The sequence below is a fragment of the Thunnus albacares genome, chromosome 15 (genome assembly GCF_914725855.1).
Source record: "Thunnus albacares chromosome 15, fThuAlb1.1, whole genome shotgun sequence".
NCBI lineage: Eukaryota > Metazoa > Chordata > Actinopteri > Scombriformes > Scombridae > Thunnus > Thunnus albacares.
The window spans coordinates 10,865,273-10,883,208 of record NC_058120.1 but is presented as its reverse complement, the minus strand read 5'-3'; the positions used below and the strand labels follow the sequence as shown (position 1 = coordinate 10,883,208).

The 17,936-nt window shown below is 40.4% G+C and overlaps 1 protein-coding gene and 8 non-coding genes across 10 annotated transcripts in view; all 9 read right to left on the bottom strand.

Moving 5' to 3' along the window:
* Positions 1 to 17,936, bottom strand: part of arhgef10 (Rho guanine nucleotide exchange factor (GEF) 10) — a 56,274-nt gene that overhangs the window by 17,695 nt on the left and 20,643 nt on the right. For both annotated transcript variants that reach the window (XM_044374190.1, XM_044374191.1), the window contains 8 exons: positions 17,400 to 17,492; positions 16,634 to 16,804; positions 15,690 to 15,835; positions 14,751 to 14,935; positions 10,669 to 10,784; positions 9,351 to 9,478; positions 7,824 to 7,924; positions 7,380 to 7,501 (listed from right to left, as the gene is read on the bottom strand). In XM_044374190.1, the coding sequence (XP_044230125.1) occupies positions 7,380 to 7,501; positions 7,824 to 7,924; positions 9,351 to 9,478; positions 10,669 to 10,784; positions 14,751 to 14,935; positions 15,690 to 15,835; positions 16,634 to 16,804; positions 17,400 to 17,492 (1,062 nt within the window). The remainder of the gene's footprint in view (positions 1 to 7,379; positions 7,502 to 7,823; positions 7,925 to 9,350; positions 9,479 to 10,668; positions 10,785 to 14,750; positions 14,936 to 15,689; positions 15,836 to 16,633; positions 16,805 to 17,399; positions 17,493 to 17,936) is intronic.
* trnai-aau lies at positions 573 to 646 on the bottom strand. The gene has a single exon. It is a non-coding gene; the product is annotated as a tRNA-Ile (tRNA).
* Positions 1,073 to 1,146, bottom strand: trnai-aau. Its single transcript has one exon. It is a non-coding gene; the product is annotated as a tRNA-Ile (tRNA).
* Positions 2,852 to 2,925, bottom strand: trnai-aau. The gene has a single exon. It is a non-coding gene; the product is annotated as a tRNA-Ile (tRNA).
* trnai-aau lies at positions 3,861 to 3,934 on the bottom strand. The gene has a single exon. It is a non-coding gene; the product is annotated as a tRNA-Ile (tRNA).
* On the bottom strand, positions 4,672 to 4,745 carry trnai-aau. The gene has a single exon. It is a non-coding gene; the product is annotated as a tRNA-Ile (tRNA).
* Positions 5,178 to 5,251, bottom strand: trnai-aau. Its single transcript has one exon. It is a non-coding gene; the product is annotated as a tRNA-Ile (tRNA).
* On the bottom strand, positions 5,907 to 5,980 carry trnai-aau. Its single transcript has one exon. It is a non-coding gene; the product is annotated as a tRNA-Ile (tRNA).
* Positions 6,772 to 6,845, bottom strand: trnai-aau. The gene has a single exon. It is a non-coding gene; the product is annotated as a tRNA-Ile (tRNA).

Genomic DNA, 17,936 nt, shown 5'->3' with positions numbered 1-17,936 from the left:
ATTAGTGGGATAGTGAGGTATGTTGAGCCTTAAACCAGGGTTTTCAACATCACGAAGGTGTCTCTCTTAACCTGGCTAGATCACCATGGAAACTTATACTGCAAACTTAACTTGGTCTGGAGCAGGTTATATTCTGAGTTTCGGCTTACATAAGCAATAAAAGTGCCGACCTTTCACTACCACCTGATTTGCTGCCAAGTCTGTTTAACACTGTTGGTACAGCAGCTCAGTGTTTCCCCTATAATAGTACAGGCCTGGCAGGCTACCAGGCCAACGAGAACCTCCACCAGGCCAAAAGATATTTTTTCAAATGCCAAAATAATGCCAAATATCCATTCATTCCCAAACCAATAGCGTTTGGGAGCCTCTGAGCAGTGCTGTTAGAATTAGTACATTAACCCAGATTACATTGGCCATGTGTCAGTTTAATGAGAACCCAATGTCTTTTTAAAACACACTGAATACAATTGCATATGTTATATCTGAGATAACATTGTCAGAATTAGTACATTAACCCAAGTTAAACTGGCCATGTGTCAGTTTGATGAGAACCCAGCGTCTTAAAACACACGTGGCCCGTACGGGGATCGAACCCGCGACCTTGGCGTTATTAGCACCACGCTCTAACCAACTGAGCTAACCGGCCCCACATTTACACATAAGAGCTGTTTTTTGTTGACTCAGTTGATTAGTCAATGCCAACTAACTGAAAATTGTATCTAAAGTCAAACTATCCTCTAAGTTCACCAGATGGACACGAGGCCAAACCCAGTATGAATCCTAAAAAATACAAATATATATAAACTACATTTTCATTGTGATCGTTTTCTACCCAGTCCATGGTTTTCAGCCAAAAGAAATAAACATTTGAATACATAAAAACTGCTAGCTCTGATTTGCTTGTTTACATGTTTTTCATTGGAGAAATGATATCTCTTTCATATACAGAGCAGACCACTGAACACAATTGCATATGTTATATCTGACATAACATTGTCAGAATTAGTACATTAACCCAAGTTAAACTGGCCATGTGTCAGTTTGATGAGAACCTAATGTCTTAAAACACACGTGGCCCGTACGGGGATCGAACCCGCGACCTTGGCGTTATTAGCACCACGCTCTAACCAACTGAGCTAACCGGCCCTGTATGTACACAACAGAGCTACTTTTTTGGCGTCTGTGTTGTATGACAGGGAAGAATGTGGCATTTGTGAGACTTACTGGTGGTCACACACACCCACCCACACTCAGACAGTTGATTTGAGGTAACACACTCACACAAACCAATTAAAACAAACAACTATTTATCTTGTGCTCATTCCTCTCTGCAGAGACAAAAAAATGAAATAAGAACTTTTTGGTCTGTTTTATGCTATTAGAGTGAACCTGAAGTGGAATAGACAACGGCAAGGTTTAGGAAAGGATTATTGGTGACGTAAATACGCATAGATGAATGAGGAGGTTACATGTTTAATCTGAACCCAACATTTCAAGCCCCCAAAAAAATCAACACACACACAGAAACATTTGATATTGTTGTCTGCAATTTGCTTGTTTCCTTGTTTATCAGTGGGGAAAGGATGCTTGCTCAAGTCCTCTGACCTTTCACATCAGCAGCAAATCATTTGCAGTGATAGCATCTCATATGTTAAGTCTCACTCAGTTAGTACGACTCAAGTCAAGTGTTACCACTATGATCACCACTCAAACTCTCTCTAAAAGCTCCATGGCCGGTACAGGGATTGAACCCACGACCTTGGTGTTATTAGCACCACTCTCTAACCAACTGAGCTAACCCGCCAAAAAAACAATCACATGAACTAGTTTTTGCAGCAGTTGACCAATGCTGGCAGACATGGAATAATGTAGTATGACATACAGTGTATTTTTCCTGGAGAGAAAGCCTGTTGGTTGTCTGTTGTTAGGCACATTGTAATTGTATCTAAGCTCAGGCAGTCCTTATAACAGTGAACTAGAGGTGGAATAGACCAGTGTTTCCCCTATAATAGTACAGGCCTGGCAGGCTGCCAGGTCAAAAAATATTTTTTAAATGGCAAAAATAACGCCAAATATCCATTCAATTGGAAATCAATAGCGTTTGGGAGCCTCTGAGCAACGCCGTTTCGAAACGCCAGTCAACATCTGTGTCGTTGCCTGGGAAAATACAGGTAGCGTAGCTCCTTTTAAGGAATAGGGAAGTACATAAGCGAGTGAGTGGTTTAGCAAGAGAGTGAGCGTCAGAAAAGTGACGGTGAATGTGAGCAGAGCAGAGATTAGCAGTAAAAGGCTGTATTCAGACCAAATCAGGCGGTGCGGCCTTTAGCCGCAGGATCGAGTGGAGGTGTGTGGGCATGTGGGCGTGTTTATTTGACCTCCGGAACATAACTGATGTGAAACAATCAGATAATAACTTTTTTTAATCTGATTCATCGACATTCTCGCTACCAGCACTCCCTCTCTTCATTCACTCTCTAGCTCGATTGATCACTGCTGCTCTCTCTCTCACACTTTCTCTCTCTCGCTGGTGCTCTCTCTCTCTTTCTCTTGTCTGTTTTACAGTACAGACTACAGTGTGTCAGTTAATAAATGCTGCAGCTTGCGGGTTAGTCCCCAAGTTAGCAACAATGGGTTAGCCTAACCTAATGAAACTAAACAAAGAAATAGAGAACAGAGAAATGTGTGGCTGCTAATCAAAGGAGAAAAGATATCTCTTCTATATCCATGAGCTGATCACTGAATACAATTGCATCTATTATATCTGACATAACATTGTCAGAATTAGTACATTAACCCAAGTTAAACTGGCCATGTGTCAGTTTGATGAGAACCTAATGTCTTAAAACACACGTGGCCCGTACGGGGATCGAACCCGCGACCTTGGCGTTATTAGCACCACGCTCTAACCAACTGAGCTAACCGGCCCCGCGTACACAAAATAGAGCTATTTTTTGCACCCACTAAGTGTAGTATGACAGGGAGGAACATGGCATTTGTGAGACTCACCAGTGGTCACACACATACACAAAAAAATATGTATACTTAGACAGTTGATTTGAGATTAAAAAAACTCACACACAAACTAACTAAACCAAACAACTATTTATCTTGTGCTCATTCCTATCTGTACAGACGAAAAATGAAAGAACTTTTTGAGTATATGTCTGTTGTTAGGCAAACTGTAACTGTATCCATGCTCAGGCAGTCCTTATTACAGTGAACTAGAGGTGGAATAGACAATGGTAAGGTTTAGAATTGGATTCTGGGTGATGGAAGAATCAACAGGTCACATGCTTACATAGTATAGTCTAACTCCAGTCCACAAATCAGCATCATTTAATGGTGTTAAGCCAACAAAAAAACAAACTCGCGACCTTGGCGTTATTAGCACCACGCTCGAACCAACTGAGCTAACCGGCCCCACATTTACACATAAGAGCTGTTTTTTGTTGACTCAGTTGATTAGTCAATGCTGACTAACTAACTGAAAATTGTATCTAAAGTCAAACTAACCTCTGAATTAACCAGATGGACACAAGGCCAAAACCAAGTATAAATCCTAAAAAATACAAATATATATAAACTACATTTTCATTGTGATCATTTTCTACCCAGTCCATGGTTTCCAGCCAAAATAAATAAACATTTCAATACATAGAAACATTAGAAATTGCTGGTTGTGCTTTGCTTGTTTACATGTTTATCAGAGGAGAAAGGATATCTCTTTTATATGCAGAGCTGATCACTGATTGCAATTGCATATATTATCTCTGACATAACATTGTCAGAATTAGTACATTAACCCAAGTTAAACTGGCCATGTGTCAGTTTGATGAGAACCCAGCGTCTTAAAACACACGTGGCCCGTACGGGGATCGAACCCGCGACCTTGGCGTTATTAGCACCACGCTCTAACCAACTGAGCTAACCGGCCCTGCATGAGCACAACAGAGCTATTTTTTGCACCCACTAAGTGTAGTATGACAGGGAAGAATGTGGCATTTGTGAGACTTACTGGTGGTCACACACACACACACACACACACACACACACACACACACACACACACACACACACACACACACACACACACTAAAATAGGTACACTCAGGCAGTTGATTTGAGGTAACACACTCACACACACTCACCAGTGGTCACACACATACACAAACAATGTACACTTAGACAGTTGATTTGAGATACCAAAGTCACACACAAACTAACTAAACCAAACAACTATTTATCTTGTGCTCATTCCTATCTGTACAGACAAAAAATGAAAGAAGAGCGTTTTGGTCTGTCTTTCACTATTAGAGTGAACTTGAAGTGGAATAGACAACGGCAAGGTTTAGGAAAGGATTATTGGTGACGTAAGTATGCATAGATGAATGAGGAGGTTACATGTTTACATCGTATAATCTGAGCCCAACATTTCAAACCCCCAAAAAAGTCGACACACACACAGAAACATTTGATATTGCTGGCCGCAATTTGCTTGTTTCCTTGTTTATCAGTGGGGAAAGGATGCTTGCTCAAGTCCTCTGACCTTTCACATCAGCAGCAAATCATTTGCAGTGATAGCATCTCATATGTTAAGTCCCACTCAGTTAGTACGACTCAAGTCAAGTGTTACGACTGCGATCACCACTCAAACTCTCTCTAAAAGCTCCATGGCCCGTACGGGGATCGAACCCGCGACCTTGGCGTTATTAGCACCACGCTCTAACCAACTGAGCTAACCGGCCCCACATTTACACATAAGAGCTGTTTTTTGCTGACTCAATTGATATGTCAATGCCAACTAACTAACCGAAAATTGTATCTAAAGTCAAACTACCCTCTAAGTTCACCAGATGGACACGAGGCCAAACCAAATATAAATCCTAAAAAATACAAATATGTATATAAACTACATTTTCATTGTGATCGTTTTCTACCCAGTCCATGGTTTTCAGCCAAAAGAAATAAACATTTGAATACATAAAAACTGCTAGCTCTGATTTGCTTGTTTAGATGTTTATCATTGGAGAAATGATATCTCTTTCATATACAGAGCAGACCACTGAACACAATTACATATGTTATATCTGACATAACATTGTCAGAATTAGTACATTAACCCAAGTTAAACTGGCCATGTGTCAGTTTGATGAGAACCTAATGTCTTAAAACACACGTGGCCCGTACGGGGATCGAACCCGCGACCTTGGCGTTATTAGCACCACGCTCTAACCAACTGAGCTAACCGGCCCTGCATGAGCACAACAGAGCTATTTTTTGCACCCACCAAGTGTAGTATGACAGGGAAGAATGTGGCATTTGTGAGACTTACTGGTGGTCACACACACACACACACACACACACACACACACACACACACACACACACACACACACACACACTAAAATAGGTAAATAGGTACACTCAGGCAGTTGATTTGAGGTAACACACTCACACACAAACTAATTAAACCAAACAACTATTTATCTTGTGCTCATTCCTATCTGTACAGACGAAAAATGAAAGAAGGAATTTTTGGTCTGTCTTTCGCTATTAGAGTGAACCTGAAGTGGAATAGACAACGGCAAGGTTTAGGAAAGGATTATTGGTGACGTAAATACGCATAGATGAATGAGGAGGTTACATGTTTACATAGTGTAATCTGAACCCAACATTTCAAGCCCCCAAAAAAGTCGACACAAACATAGAAACATTCGACATTGTTGTCTGCAATTTGCTTGTTTATCAGTGGGGAAAGGATGCTTGCTCAAGTCCTCTGACCTTTCACATCAGCAGCAAATCATTTGCAGTGATAGCATCTCATTTGTTAAGTCCCACTCAGTTAGTACGACTCAAGTCAAGTATTACCACTGCGATCACCGCTCAAACTCTCTCTAAAAGCTCCATGGCCCGTACGGGGATCGAACCCGCGACCTTGGCGTTATTAGCACCACGCTCTAACCAACTGAGCTAACCGGCCACAAAGACAACCACCTGAACTAGTTTTTGCAGCAGTTGATGCTGGCAGACATGGAATAGTGTAGTATGACATACAGTGTATTTTTCCTGGAGTGAAGGCCTGTTGGTTGAGTATATGTCTGTTGTTAGGCACATTGTAACTGTATCCATGCTCAGGCAGTCCTTATTACAGTGAACTAGAGGTGGAATAGACAATGGTAAGGTTTAGAATTGGATTCTGGGTGATGGATGAATCAACAGGTCACATGCTTACATAGTATAGTCTAACTCCAGTCCACAAATCAGCATCATTTAATGGTGTTAAGCCAACAAAAAAACAAACTCGCGACCTTGGCGTTATTAGCACCACGCTCGAACCAACTGAGCTAACCGGCCCCACATTTACACATAAGAGCTGTTTTTTGTTGACTCAGTTGATTAGTCAATGCTGACTAACTAGCTGAAAATTGTATCTAAAGTCAAACTAACCTCTAAATTCACCAGAAATTCACCAAGGCCAAACTCAGTGTAAATCCTAAAAAATACAAATGTATATAAACTACATTTTCATTGTGATTGTTTTCTACCAAGTCCATGGTTTCCAGCCAAAATAAATAAACATTTCAATACATAGAAACATTAGAAATTGCTGGTCGTGCTTTGCTTGTTTACATGTTTATCAGAGGAGAAAGGATAAACTGAATACAATTGCATATATTATATTTGACATAACATTGTCAGAATTAGTACATTAACCCAAGTTAAACTGGCCATGTGTCAGTTTGATGAGAACCCAGCGTCTTAAAACACACGTGGCCCGTACGGGGATCGAACCCGCGACCTTGGCGTTATTAGCACCACGCTCTAACCAACTGAGCTAACCGGCCATACACACATTCATAAGAACAAGTTTTTGCAGCAGTTGATCAATGCTGGCAGACATGGAATAGTGTAGTATGACATACAGAAAAGAATGTAAATTTTGGAGATAGAGGAGACACTCATTTTATTTAAGATAACATTTCTACTGATAAATGTATTTTTCCTGGAGTGAAGGCCTGTTGGTTCAGTATATGTCTGTTGTTAGGCACATTGTAACTGTATCCAAACTCAGGCAGTCCTTATTACAGTGAATTACAGTGGAATACATAATGGTTAAGTTTAGAATTGGATTCTGGGTGATGGATGGATGAACAGCTCACATGCTTACATATACATGTGGTTCTTGAGAAATAATAAGCAATCCGTCTGTTCCGAACAGGCACATTTTGAACAGGCACTGCACTAGTAAGTTAAATTGGTCAACTGTCAGTGCTATAATGTTGACATAAACTCTCTAAAAACTCCACAGCATGTATGAACTCAGAACTCTGAGAATTTGCCTTCAGTTAAGAAAGGTTTAGGAACAGGTCAAGTCTCACCTTGAACTCCTGCAGTTTTGACATGACCACAGGCATTTGTCGAAGCAAGAGTGGGTGTTTCTGCTTTTTGATCTGATTCCCATCATCCTCTGCAAAGAACCAGCCCTGCAGGTTGTCCTCCTCTGTTATAGAGCACACACACACACACAGTAAATACCACTTGAATCAATAATGTACAGTATGCTGTTTTTTTTTTTTTTTTTAAACAGGAAGTGATCTGTTTCTGTTTGTCAGAACAAGAGACTCCAGAGGTAACTTTGTAAATCTCAAACAACAGTGAATTGGTTAATCACGAGCAATGTTTTCCACAGACAGATATATCGACAATGAGTCGTTACAAACAACGATCATACTGTACAAATGCAGGCATGCGCACACAATCAACATGAACAATAATTGTGCAGCTGAGACAGTGCAAGTCTATAGCCAAGCAGTGAACTGTACCTAGAGCCAGCTTGGCCATCTGCAAGTTACTGATCCATGACTGTTTGATGGCTGGGTTGAGGGTATTGAACACTGCACTGAAGTAAGTGGGTTTACCCGACCTGCCAATAGAGAGAACAGAAAAATACACTAATGATGAGAAAGTTAAAAGAAGATTCCTACCTTGGATATTGTTGTATCTCAATTCTTAACTGCAGAATGCTGCACTTTTGATGACAGTAGACAAACCGTGTGCTGCCCTGTGCTTGTAGATCACAGCAAACCAAGAAACACAGGCAATTTCTGTTTATTATAAACACAAGACATAAACTCACTTCCTGAACACGGCTACAATTTAACACCAGTGTGTCACAGATAAGAATAGGCAATTTTGAAGAGTGATCTAAGCTAAATGTTTCAGTAATTCCTGTAGGAATCAACAATGACACTGGTTAAAGTTGAAAGTTAATTACTATATAAAAGTTGTTACATACAGTTTGGAAAATATCAAACTGCAGAATGAGTTACTTAACTAGTTGTGACATTTTTGGAAAAACATATGAGCCAAACATCAGAGATGTTTTTAACAAGATCTCATCATGCTGAATGATGAATGTACTGAATGATGTGTTGATGTTTTTGCAACCATAGGGACTGAACTAGCATTAGCATTTCTCTAAGCAGTCATGATAATGTTTGAATATTCTTGCATAGACACCAGTCGACTGATTAGAATCTTTTTAGATATCCAATCAAAGGAAAATAATCTGTCTGGGTGGAATCCCAGCCGAGGGGGCACAGAAGTCAATTCAGTGCTGACTGAGTAGACAGACTGTGGCAGAAATGCAGTCGCTGACAATTATCGCTTTTAGCAGCAGCTCATGTAGCAGCAGCTTGTGTGAGTGAGTGTTTGTGTGTGTGTGTGTGTGTGTGCGGTAGGGTGCACTCCTGTCAGTGTCTGTCCTGTCGGTGCACTCCAGTGTTGTGTTTTGTGTGTTTTGCGATCACGGGATCAGGGAAGGAATGACAGAGGCACAGCTGTGTTTCCAAACATACCCGTGGATAATCTTACCAGCTAAGTGCAGCAGTGATGAGAAATGAAATGAGGTATTAAAAGACAGGGAGAGAGAGAAAGACAGAGAGAGGGAGAGTGAGAATGTAAAAGAGAAAAAACAAGGTGCACCCTTGGGGCACCACGTGCAGACTATAATAGTGTGTGTGTAAATGTGTGACATGAGCATTTGTGTTCAGCAGCTGCAGAATTGGGTAGACTTTGCTTGCAAACACTGATGCACATTTCCTCCCTTGTGATTCATGCCTCAGAAAAGGGCTGGTGGAAAAACTTGTTTATCCAAATGTGCGCTAATATTCTCTCCTAAAGCTATAGTCATACAGGAAGCCTGGGAGAATGGAAGTAGAAAACAGGGTAAAAGCTGGAGGTGGAGGGCAAGGACGGAGATGGTGAAAATGTTGTGTGTGCTGCCTGAATGAAAGACCAATGAAGCTAAAGAGGTGTGTATATATTGTACATAGGTGTAAAATACAGACTTGTCTTGTTTGCCAGGCAGCTGAAGCTGGATCCTACATCGGTCAGCTGCCCTAATCTCCTCCTCCTTCTTCAGAATTAGCCTCTGGAGACCCGATACCCAGTCCTGGGCCACTGTGGGGTTTACATTCTATATACACAAGGATAGTTGGAATGATGAACATAAAAAATAGAGAGAAAGAGAGGTTCAGGGATCAGACAGAACAAAGAAGAGGAGAAGAGAGAAAATAACATTCACACATATATATAGAGAGCATTTCAATATCACTAAATCATAACTACATTCATGGCGAGACATTTAAGTAAAATACCATACTGTTGATACTGTCAGATATACTGTCATAATTAAATGCAATACAAAAGTCCAGTAACAAGTGCTACCAAATGCAGTCAAATCTAACTTTTTTTTGCAAGAGAAAGCAATAGAGTTTATGGGAAATGTGGTCTTAATTTAACAACTCGCAAAACCTCGCAAAACTTTCAGGATATATCTATAGTTAGAATACTGTCAGTATCATTTTGGTAATGAAATTTATCGATGAGGGAAATGCTTGGCTGTGTGGATAACCTGCAGTGCCTCTTTCTTTCCTTTCCTCTTTCCATCAATCCCCCCCCCCTTTCCTCCTTCCCTGGGACACATGTCTCTCTGAGAGCTTCTCTGTTACTCTGCCTCCCTCACTGCTTCTGACAGACCTACCAGCACAGCACAAACACAGCTTCACACACTCATGCTGTGCTCTGCAACCTAAACCTCTATCCCAACAGCACAGACAAGCCTGTGTGTGTGTGTGTGTGTGTGTGTTGCCACATTATATGACAGGTTTGCATGGTGCAAATCAAGACATAAGAGACTCCAAGTCTCTCCCGTACAAATTGTCCACGTTGGCACATTCCACAGCTTAAACATTACATGCCTTCAAGACAACCCAGCCCTTACGGAAATCTGAGGATGGAGGTGTGTAAAAATCTTGAGGTACAGTCTACGACAACTTTATGTTTAACTTTCAAGAATATTAACCATATGATATTTGAAAATACCATATATTTAGCCAAACAATATAATTAAACTGATATTATTATTCATAACAGAATTCAATTTATACATTTGCAAATAACAGTAATATTGCTTCTTTGCTTTGACTCCTTATCAATATCCTTTCACACATAATCAGCTGATGCTTTTGTGGTTGATTTTTATTTTTACATCCATTTGAAAGCAAAATCCCTTCAAATGGAAAGTGAATAACATAAATGTATTGAATTGAGTTGGTATAGGCTAACTTGAACTCAGTGCTTGTGATCAGTGCAGTCATACAATACCTGGTAGTTGCCTTTGAGGCTGCTGATCATGCTGGCAATCTGGTTGACCAGGCTAAGGTCATGGATTAGATTTTGCAGATCTTGGTACAGCTGACCCGGGCCCATGTATAGCTTGTCTACACAGAAACACACAGGGGCAAAATGTTCAAAAAAAGAAAAAAGAAAAAAAACTTTATTGACTGTCTTAAACCCAACCCAAAATTTAATGTTTTTTTTTAATTACAAATCTTTAATTAACAAATACTGATGCAGTGAGTTATATCCTTGTTTTTAACTCATAAATTGCAGTGCTTACCATCCCCTATAAAAAGGGATGTCCTCATGTGTGGAAAAAGGGGTAAAGGCACACTAAACTGACAGGCAGCAAAGAAAGCTGAGACCTTAACAGCTGATGTTTCCAAATTCCCTGTACATTCAGTACAAAAAGCAGACAAGAGTGAAGCCATTCTGATGAGAGAAGCAGTTAAAATTGTACTAACAACGTCAAAGATCAATAAAGGGCAATCAGTCAAGTTCCCACAGGGAGCGGTGACAGCTCAGCAAACTTGGCTGTGGTTCTCACCCCTGTGTTTGTTCGCTCACAAAAGCTCTATTATCTAATGTTAGTGTTCAGAGGCCACACAAATATGTTTATGCAGCATGTCGATATAAATATTTTTTTCTGTTCTTCACTTGTCTACCTATGTATGTATGTATGGTTGTAAGTATTTGCCTTTCATAATTTTTGCACTTGTCTTGTGCTCAACATATCAAATGCGATGATCCTACTGGATGTGATGTGATGAAAGTGGTTACTGTGCTGTTGTTCGGTATAAAAAAGGAAACAACGGCTCGCTTTGTATGTAAACAAAGCACTGCTGCACAGAACAGGAGCGCAGAGCTCATCAAAAGGTCTGACAGCCCGCGAGTCTCTCCCACTCTCTCTCACTCACACATAAAATCATGAAGATAATCATGAAGAATAGCCTGTACAGAGCACAGGGGGAATGCTTGTCAGTTGGCCAAAATTTCCAACCGACAAATTGAGGTCATTTGATCCAATGGCTAAATTAATGAGTACAGTGCTGATAGATTTTAATTTGATAGACCCCTAACAACAACATTTTAGAGGATCAGATTTTATCCTGGGCACAACATCCTTTTCAGCACATTGAGAGTGTATACCGGGGAACAAAGAGTTAAACTGCATCAGTCTCTGGCACAGAAATGCTTCGTGCTTCGTTTGCTTCTGCCATTCTGCTTTCTTTCCCTTTCCTTCTTTCTCCTCCTCTTCGTCTTCTTCTACAATAGCTACCAAGTCTGCCTGGTGCTCAAACTCCATGGCAACCCAGGCCAGTCCTCTACTGAAGGTCTTGCTGACTAGGCATTCGGGGGAGATTTTACCCTGTTTGTGCATTGCCAAACTTCGCAGCCGTAGGTGGTCTCTGAGAGAATGCCTCTAAAATGTCTCCCTCTGAGTTTGTGTACAAGAGGCTGCTCACAGACTGAGAAATTATTTGTCATCCTTACACATGCATGGGCACCCCTACAAATAAAAGCACAGGCAGGACACAGCAGGCCTACAGCAGTGTGTGTGGGTTTTGGGTTTCATTGACCCCCTGTTGTATTTCATTCATTTCACAGGATCAAACCATAGCCACCGGAATACATCAATAGGTTAACCATTAATAAGATCGAATGAGACATCAATTGTTGGAGTGTGTTATGTACTTTTGTCACTGTGTGTGTTTATCTGAACTAACTGCCTTGTGTAAAGGACCTGTATGCAATTTTCATGGCTCATCTGTCTACAGCAAAGGCTGAGACACAGGGGGTCGAATTCAGGTCAGGGCAGAAATGCTGAGTAGACGTCCCTTGCTTGGCCTGCGGTGTGTCATGTTAGAAGCAAGTGCAACTATGACAGTTCATTTACAGCCAGCATCACAGTATACTGTCATTTTAAAAGTCACTAAATAATACTGGCATTGTTGATAAACAGAAATGATTTGACTTTAAATCAAACAGGCAATATTGTGCTGCGTTAGCCTTGCAGTATATTACCAAAATAAAACAAACATAAAACAAAAGCTGAAATGTCATCATATAAATCCATATTGGTACAATATCCTTTGTTTTCAATATTATCAATAAACAATAGTATAAACCATAGGACTCAAGGAAGAACAGCATTCTACAATCACTAAAGTGACCGGTTCTATAGACTAGACTGCCACTGTGTAACACTGGTCCAACTCCTGAATGGCTCTTTGTGAGAGTGCCAAACACTACGGATTTTCTAACAAAACAGGCCCTGGGACAATCTTCAAAAGCAGGCCAGTAATCCCAGCAATTACAATATGTCAACAAATTACATATTGACTGTAAGAACAGCAGGAAAACATAACTTGAGATGAAAACTCTGCATGGTGGTCTGATTGCTATGCAGTCTAGAGAAGAGATGAACTGAGCAGAGAGACATGCAAAGAGGTGACATCATATGCTGGAGAGTCTTTTCATTGCCTTCTAGCAGGCTGGTCAATGAGCTGCTTTTTGCTGAACACAGTGGACTGAAAAAAGAATTGTTTCCACTTGTTAAATGTTCCTAGACCATGTACACATACACATTCCTAAAGGCACACACAGAATTGACGTTGGTTAAGGAATAACTACATCAGAGTGGGGGAACTGATGTAATGTCAGTAAATTATTAGTGACTAAAACAGTGCATTAATTCAGTTCTGTAAAGTGAGTGTGAATTCCATTCATTGATACTTTTTTGATGCCCACAAGAAGAGCTGGAGCCAAATCATCCTCTGAAAATTAACTTCCAACACATCCAAATCAATTAAGTACTATTAATGAGAATAAACCAATACAATGAGACCCATATGGCCTTCCTCCAGGCTTGAAGGAAAGTGTCACATCAGGTTAAGAAAAGGCTGTGAACCTGCCTGTCAGTTACAGCCCTACCAGCACCCTACAGCCAGACCAGATGTTACGCAGGTCTGTCTTTGCCATCTGTTACATATACACTTATGCAATGGCTGGACAGTTCATATAATGTAGATTAGTGAAGTATCAGAGGCAGACAGGTGGCCTTGCAGGAGATGAGTGCAATGGTGAGCTCACCACATGTGGCTTAAGTGGAGGTAAAATGAAGAGAGTATAGTAAAAAGCAGATAAAGGAAAGAGTGAAATGTTGAAATGCAGTAGAATAGAAAAAAAGTGTGGGAGTGTGTGTAAGAGAGAAGGAGAGAGAGGGGGCGAGAGAGTGCAGTGTGTAATTCAGTGGTAGTAATTCCAGCCCACTACCATTGGCAACTGAAAGAGTGAGCCTTTCACCTCAGCTTGAGTACATATAACCTTTGACAGATCAGGGATAATACAGTATCAAAGCACTCAACCAGCCCAGCAATGCTGACCATTGGCTCGGCGCAAACACATACACATATACAAAAAAAATCAAGGTCCTTGAATAAAAACTGCAGTGCTGCAACCAAAAAACCATAAAGTCTTGTTATGCCTCATGTTTGTCTGATCTGGGCCTTTTAAAGTGGCTGAGCAGCTGTCTGTGACAGGGAAGAACCCAGTGGAAAAACTGAAATCATTGGATGAGGCAGCCAGCAGACCAGAGGATTGCAGAAGGAAAAAATACGCACTCAGTGGATAGATGTGCTGTGCAAGACTGATTGACCATTTTAGAAATGTCTTTAAATGTCCAGAATGAGACAACTATCTATTCATTCTCTATATATTATGTAGGAGACATATAATTATTTTAGCTTATTAAAATTGTGCAGGTCTATAACTAGTTATGTTCAATCAAATCAGCACAAACAGAGATGTGTTTATCTTTAGCTCCCACTAAGAATGTCATTAAGCATTTATCAAGCACAAGCAGTTAACTGACCAGTAGTTTTGGTTCTGGTCCCCGATCAACACTCAACTCCTTGGCACTCTCTAACCAACTCAGCTAAGTGAAATTTGGTACCTTTCTCTCAGACCTTTTGCCCTCAGTTTACATAGAGAGGAGTAGAAGCACAGATAGACAGACAGGCAGACTGCTGATTCAAAATAACAGAAAGTGACACTGTGGTCCATACTTGGTTTAGCGTTGATGACCACCTTCTCCCCAGAATGGGGTGCCTGGTAACGGGTGTTGTCAGCCATGTCCTCACTGGATCCGAATTCCAGCACTTCCACGAAGCTCAGAGGCACGCTCCACTTTAGAAGGAACCTCTGGTCGAGCGGAGCACTGCCACTGCCGCTCCCACTGCCATCCTGACATCTGGACGGAGCAGAAAGAGTCGAAGGTTATTTGTCATTCCACTAAACAACATACAGGTACCTTCTGTACTGTGTGATGAATAGTTATAGCAAAGCAAAAGTGAAGGTGGGAAAAGAGAAAACTTAATATTGTCAGTGGAGAAGGTCTGGAGAAGGATGTCATGTTTGAAAGAGGAGGTGAATGCTACTCATCTAGAACAAAAATGTTTTGCACAAGCCAGTGCACGTTTCCCAGAGGCAGTGCATGGTGAACAGCAAATGTTACAATTACAGCACAGACGCTGAAAATCCCAGGAATAGTGCTCTCTATCATTCTTGGTTAAACTCCAAGGCACAGTGGATGCATATGAATCCAAACCCAGATACCCAGTGTTGTAAGAAATGACCCCAAGGACAGCAGTTACACACCGTGTTCACAATCTCTCTTCAGTTTAGTTCACTCTGAGACAGACTAGTGAAAAACACTAGTTACATTATTATTCCTTTATTCAATTCAATTCAGACTTTAAGGAAACAGCTCATGAGGGGTCCATAGAACAATAAAATACAATGAAAAATAAATAAATACCCAATATCTACTTTACTGTAGGCGGAGTGAATTATACAAAACAAGAACACTGCAAAAACATACAAGCAACAATTAGTTTCTAAAATTATAAAATGGAAAGAGAATACAGGATATTGTAACCAAGGACAGGAGAAGGTGCCAATTAAGGGAGAGGTTAAGAACAGGTCTTGTTTGCGGTCACTCTTACCGGATGTTGGGTGTGGCACACATGAGAACATCATTGAGCAGGAAGAGTCGTCGCTCCTTTGTTTTGATGATTTCACCGCGCTCATTGTAGACCGTCTCCACCATGTCATCTGAGCGGATCAGGTAGCGGCTGCCATTACTCAGAAGCTAAGGGATGGGGATGATAAGTCAGAGTGATATTAAGTGAAAGTAGGAGTATGGATCTCTAATAAATGTAATTAAGTACTTAATTAACAATACCAGAGACAAAGACATGTCACTAGGCTTTATTGGCAAGAAAATATTACTGATATATTTCAGTCTATACAACGCAAACGGAGTCTGGCTGGGACCCATTGTCACATCATCTCACTATTCTTTCCTTGTTTCCTGTCAGTCTCTGTCTCTTCTGTAAAACTGTCCTCTGTGGGTACAGTATATAATATATGGCTATCATATGTGAATCTGAGCAATTAAAGGCTACGAGGAACAAAACTCTGTCTCATGCAGGGAATATTGTAAACACATGTCTCTACACAGATGCCACAGTGGGTGGCTGTAGATAGACAAATAATTATACCTTGGGGAAAGCTGGTGTTGTGTGCAAATGTCGTGCTAAGCCATGTGCTAAAAATATTCTATTCAGTCAAGAGAATACTTGGTAGAAAATGTGAAGCTCAAGTGCTTGATGGCCACCCACACTGGGACAGAGAGAAATGCCACAGCATATGCTAAAAAAATTTGAACATTAGCCAATAATTTGAACATTGACTGAGCACTGAGTTAAGTAAAAACGAACTCTAACCATTTTCTCAATCAGCATGTAAAAATGATGTAAAAAAAATCCATTAAAAAACTGGAGAAAAAAAATCCAATGTATTAGGGAACACATATTCCAACAAGCAATGGCTATGGTATCACATGATTCTGCTACAAATAAGTACACACTCTGAGCAGTGAACAGACCTTGTTGAGGTAGCGTTCGTTCATGGCCTTTGCAATGTGACGGATCTCGCAGCGCTGGTCGGCTTCCCTTTTCTTTTCATTGAGCTTTTCAGCCAGCGTCTCAAGTTCAGTCAGGGCCATCTGCAGGGGCAGACGGTCTGCATGACCCACAGGAGTGTTTTTCAGCATGTCCTGGTGAGGATGCACACAGAAGTCATACATTTATTGGTCAATTGTTCATAATTCAAACTGAGAATTGAGCCACCAGTGTGTTTTAATAGTAAATTGTGATTAACTCTGATATGTATGTGTTTCTGTTATTCTACCTGTTAGTTGTGCGCTATCACAAAAACTCATGTCTCCAAGTCATCTATTTTTCTACTGATGAGGATTTAATAGCAGAATAAATGTACAGTAAACTGACAGGTATCTTGGATAGTCAAGCTATTTTGAGTATTTCTGAGTTTAATACTTATGGTCTTTTCTAATATACTGCTGTTCTACATGTTTTATATCATATTTTTTAAAAAGTGTGTCATATTATATCTGAGCTTTGCTGCAAGAGAGACAGTAAATGTAAATATGTCAGGGCAAATTAAAGCAGGATTAAAAGAGATCAGAGGAAACCATTTCCCCTCAGTGCATTGCCCTCGCCTCCCCTGGAGGTTAGCACTTTGAAAAACATCAAGTACCTTGATTCATGTGTATGGGACTCCCTCTGCTGGTGAATGTATATACCACACTTCTATAAAATGCACATCAAGCTGAAAATCACAATTCATTATACCTGCAGGAGCAGAATGAACTGTGGGAATCTCTGGATAGGTTTCATCATCAGGCCATACAAAGTCATTCTGTCACTGCTGGTCTCCTGACGGTGCTGGGGATGTAAAAACAGACAATTATCCACAGTTAAGGGACCTGTCTTCAGAGTGTAGAGTGCAAACAATATTCAGGTTAGGATGCAAACAATAGTCAGGCAGGACAATAAAGCATGCCAGCGGGATACAGATATGTATTTACCTGCAAAATTCATGTACTTCTGAGTATCTGAATTAATGCAATTATGTTACCTATCCTGTCTTCATGTTGCATTTGCAGCATAAGTAGCCAGCTTAAAAATATTTTACTCTATGAATATAAAAAATGATTAAGTGTAATCATTTTCCTACTGAAAATAAAAATTATGGAACTGTGAACAAATGCAGTCAAACTTTTCCTGTAACAAAATAAAAAAAATGCCTCCTGGTCTATAAAATAAAATAGATCCCAAGAACAATATTCCTGACACTGCACTGTATTTCCAAAGTCAGTTCAACATTTT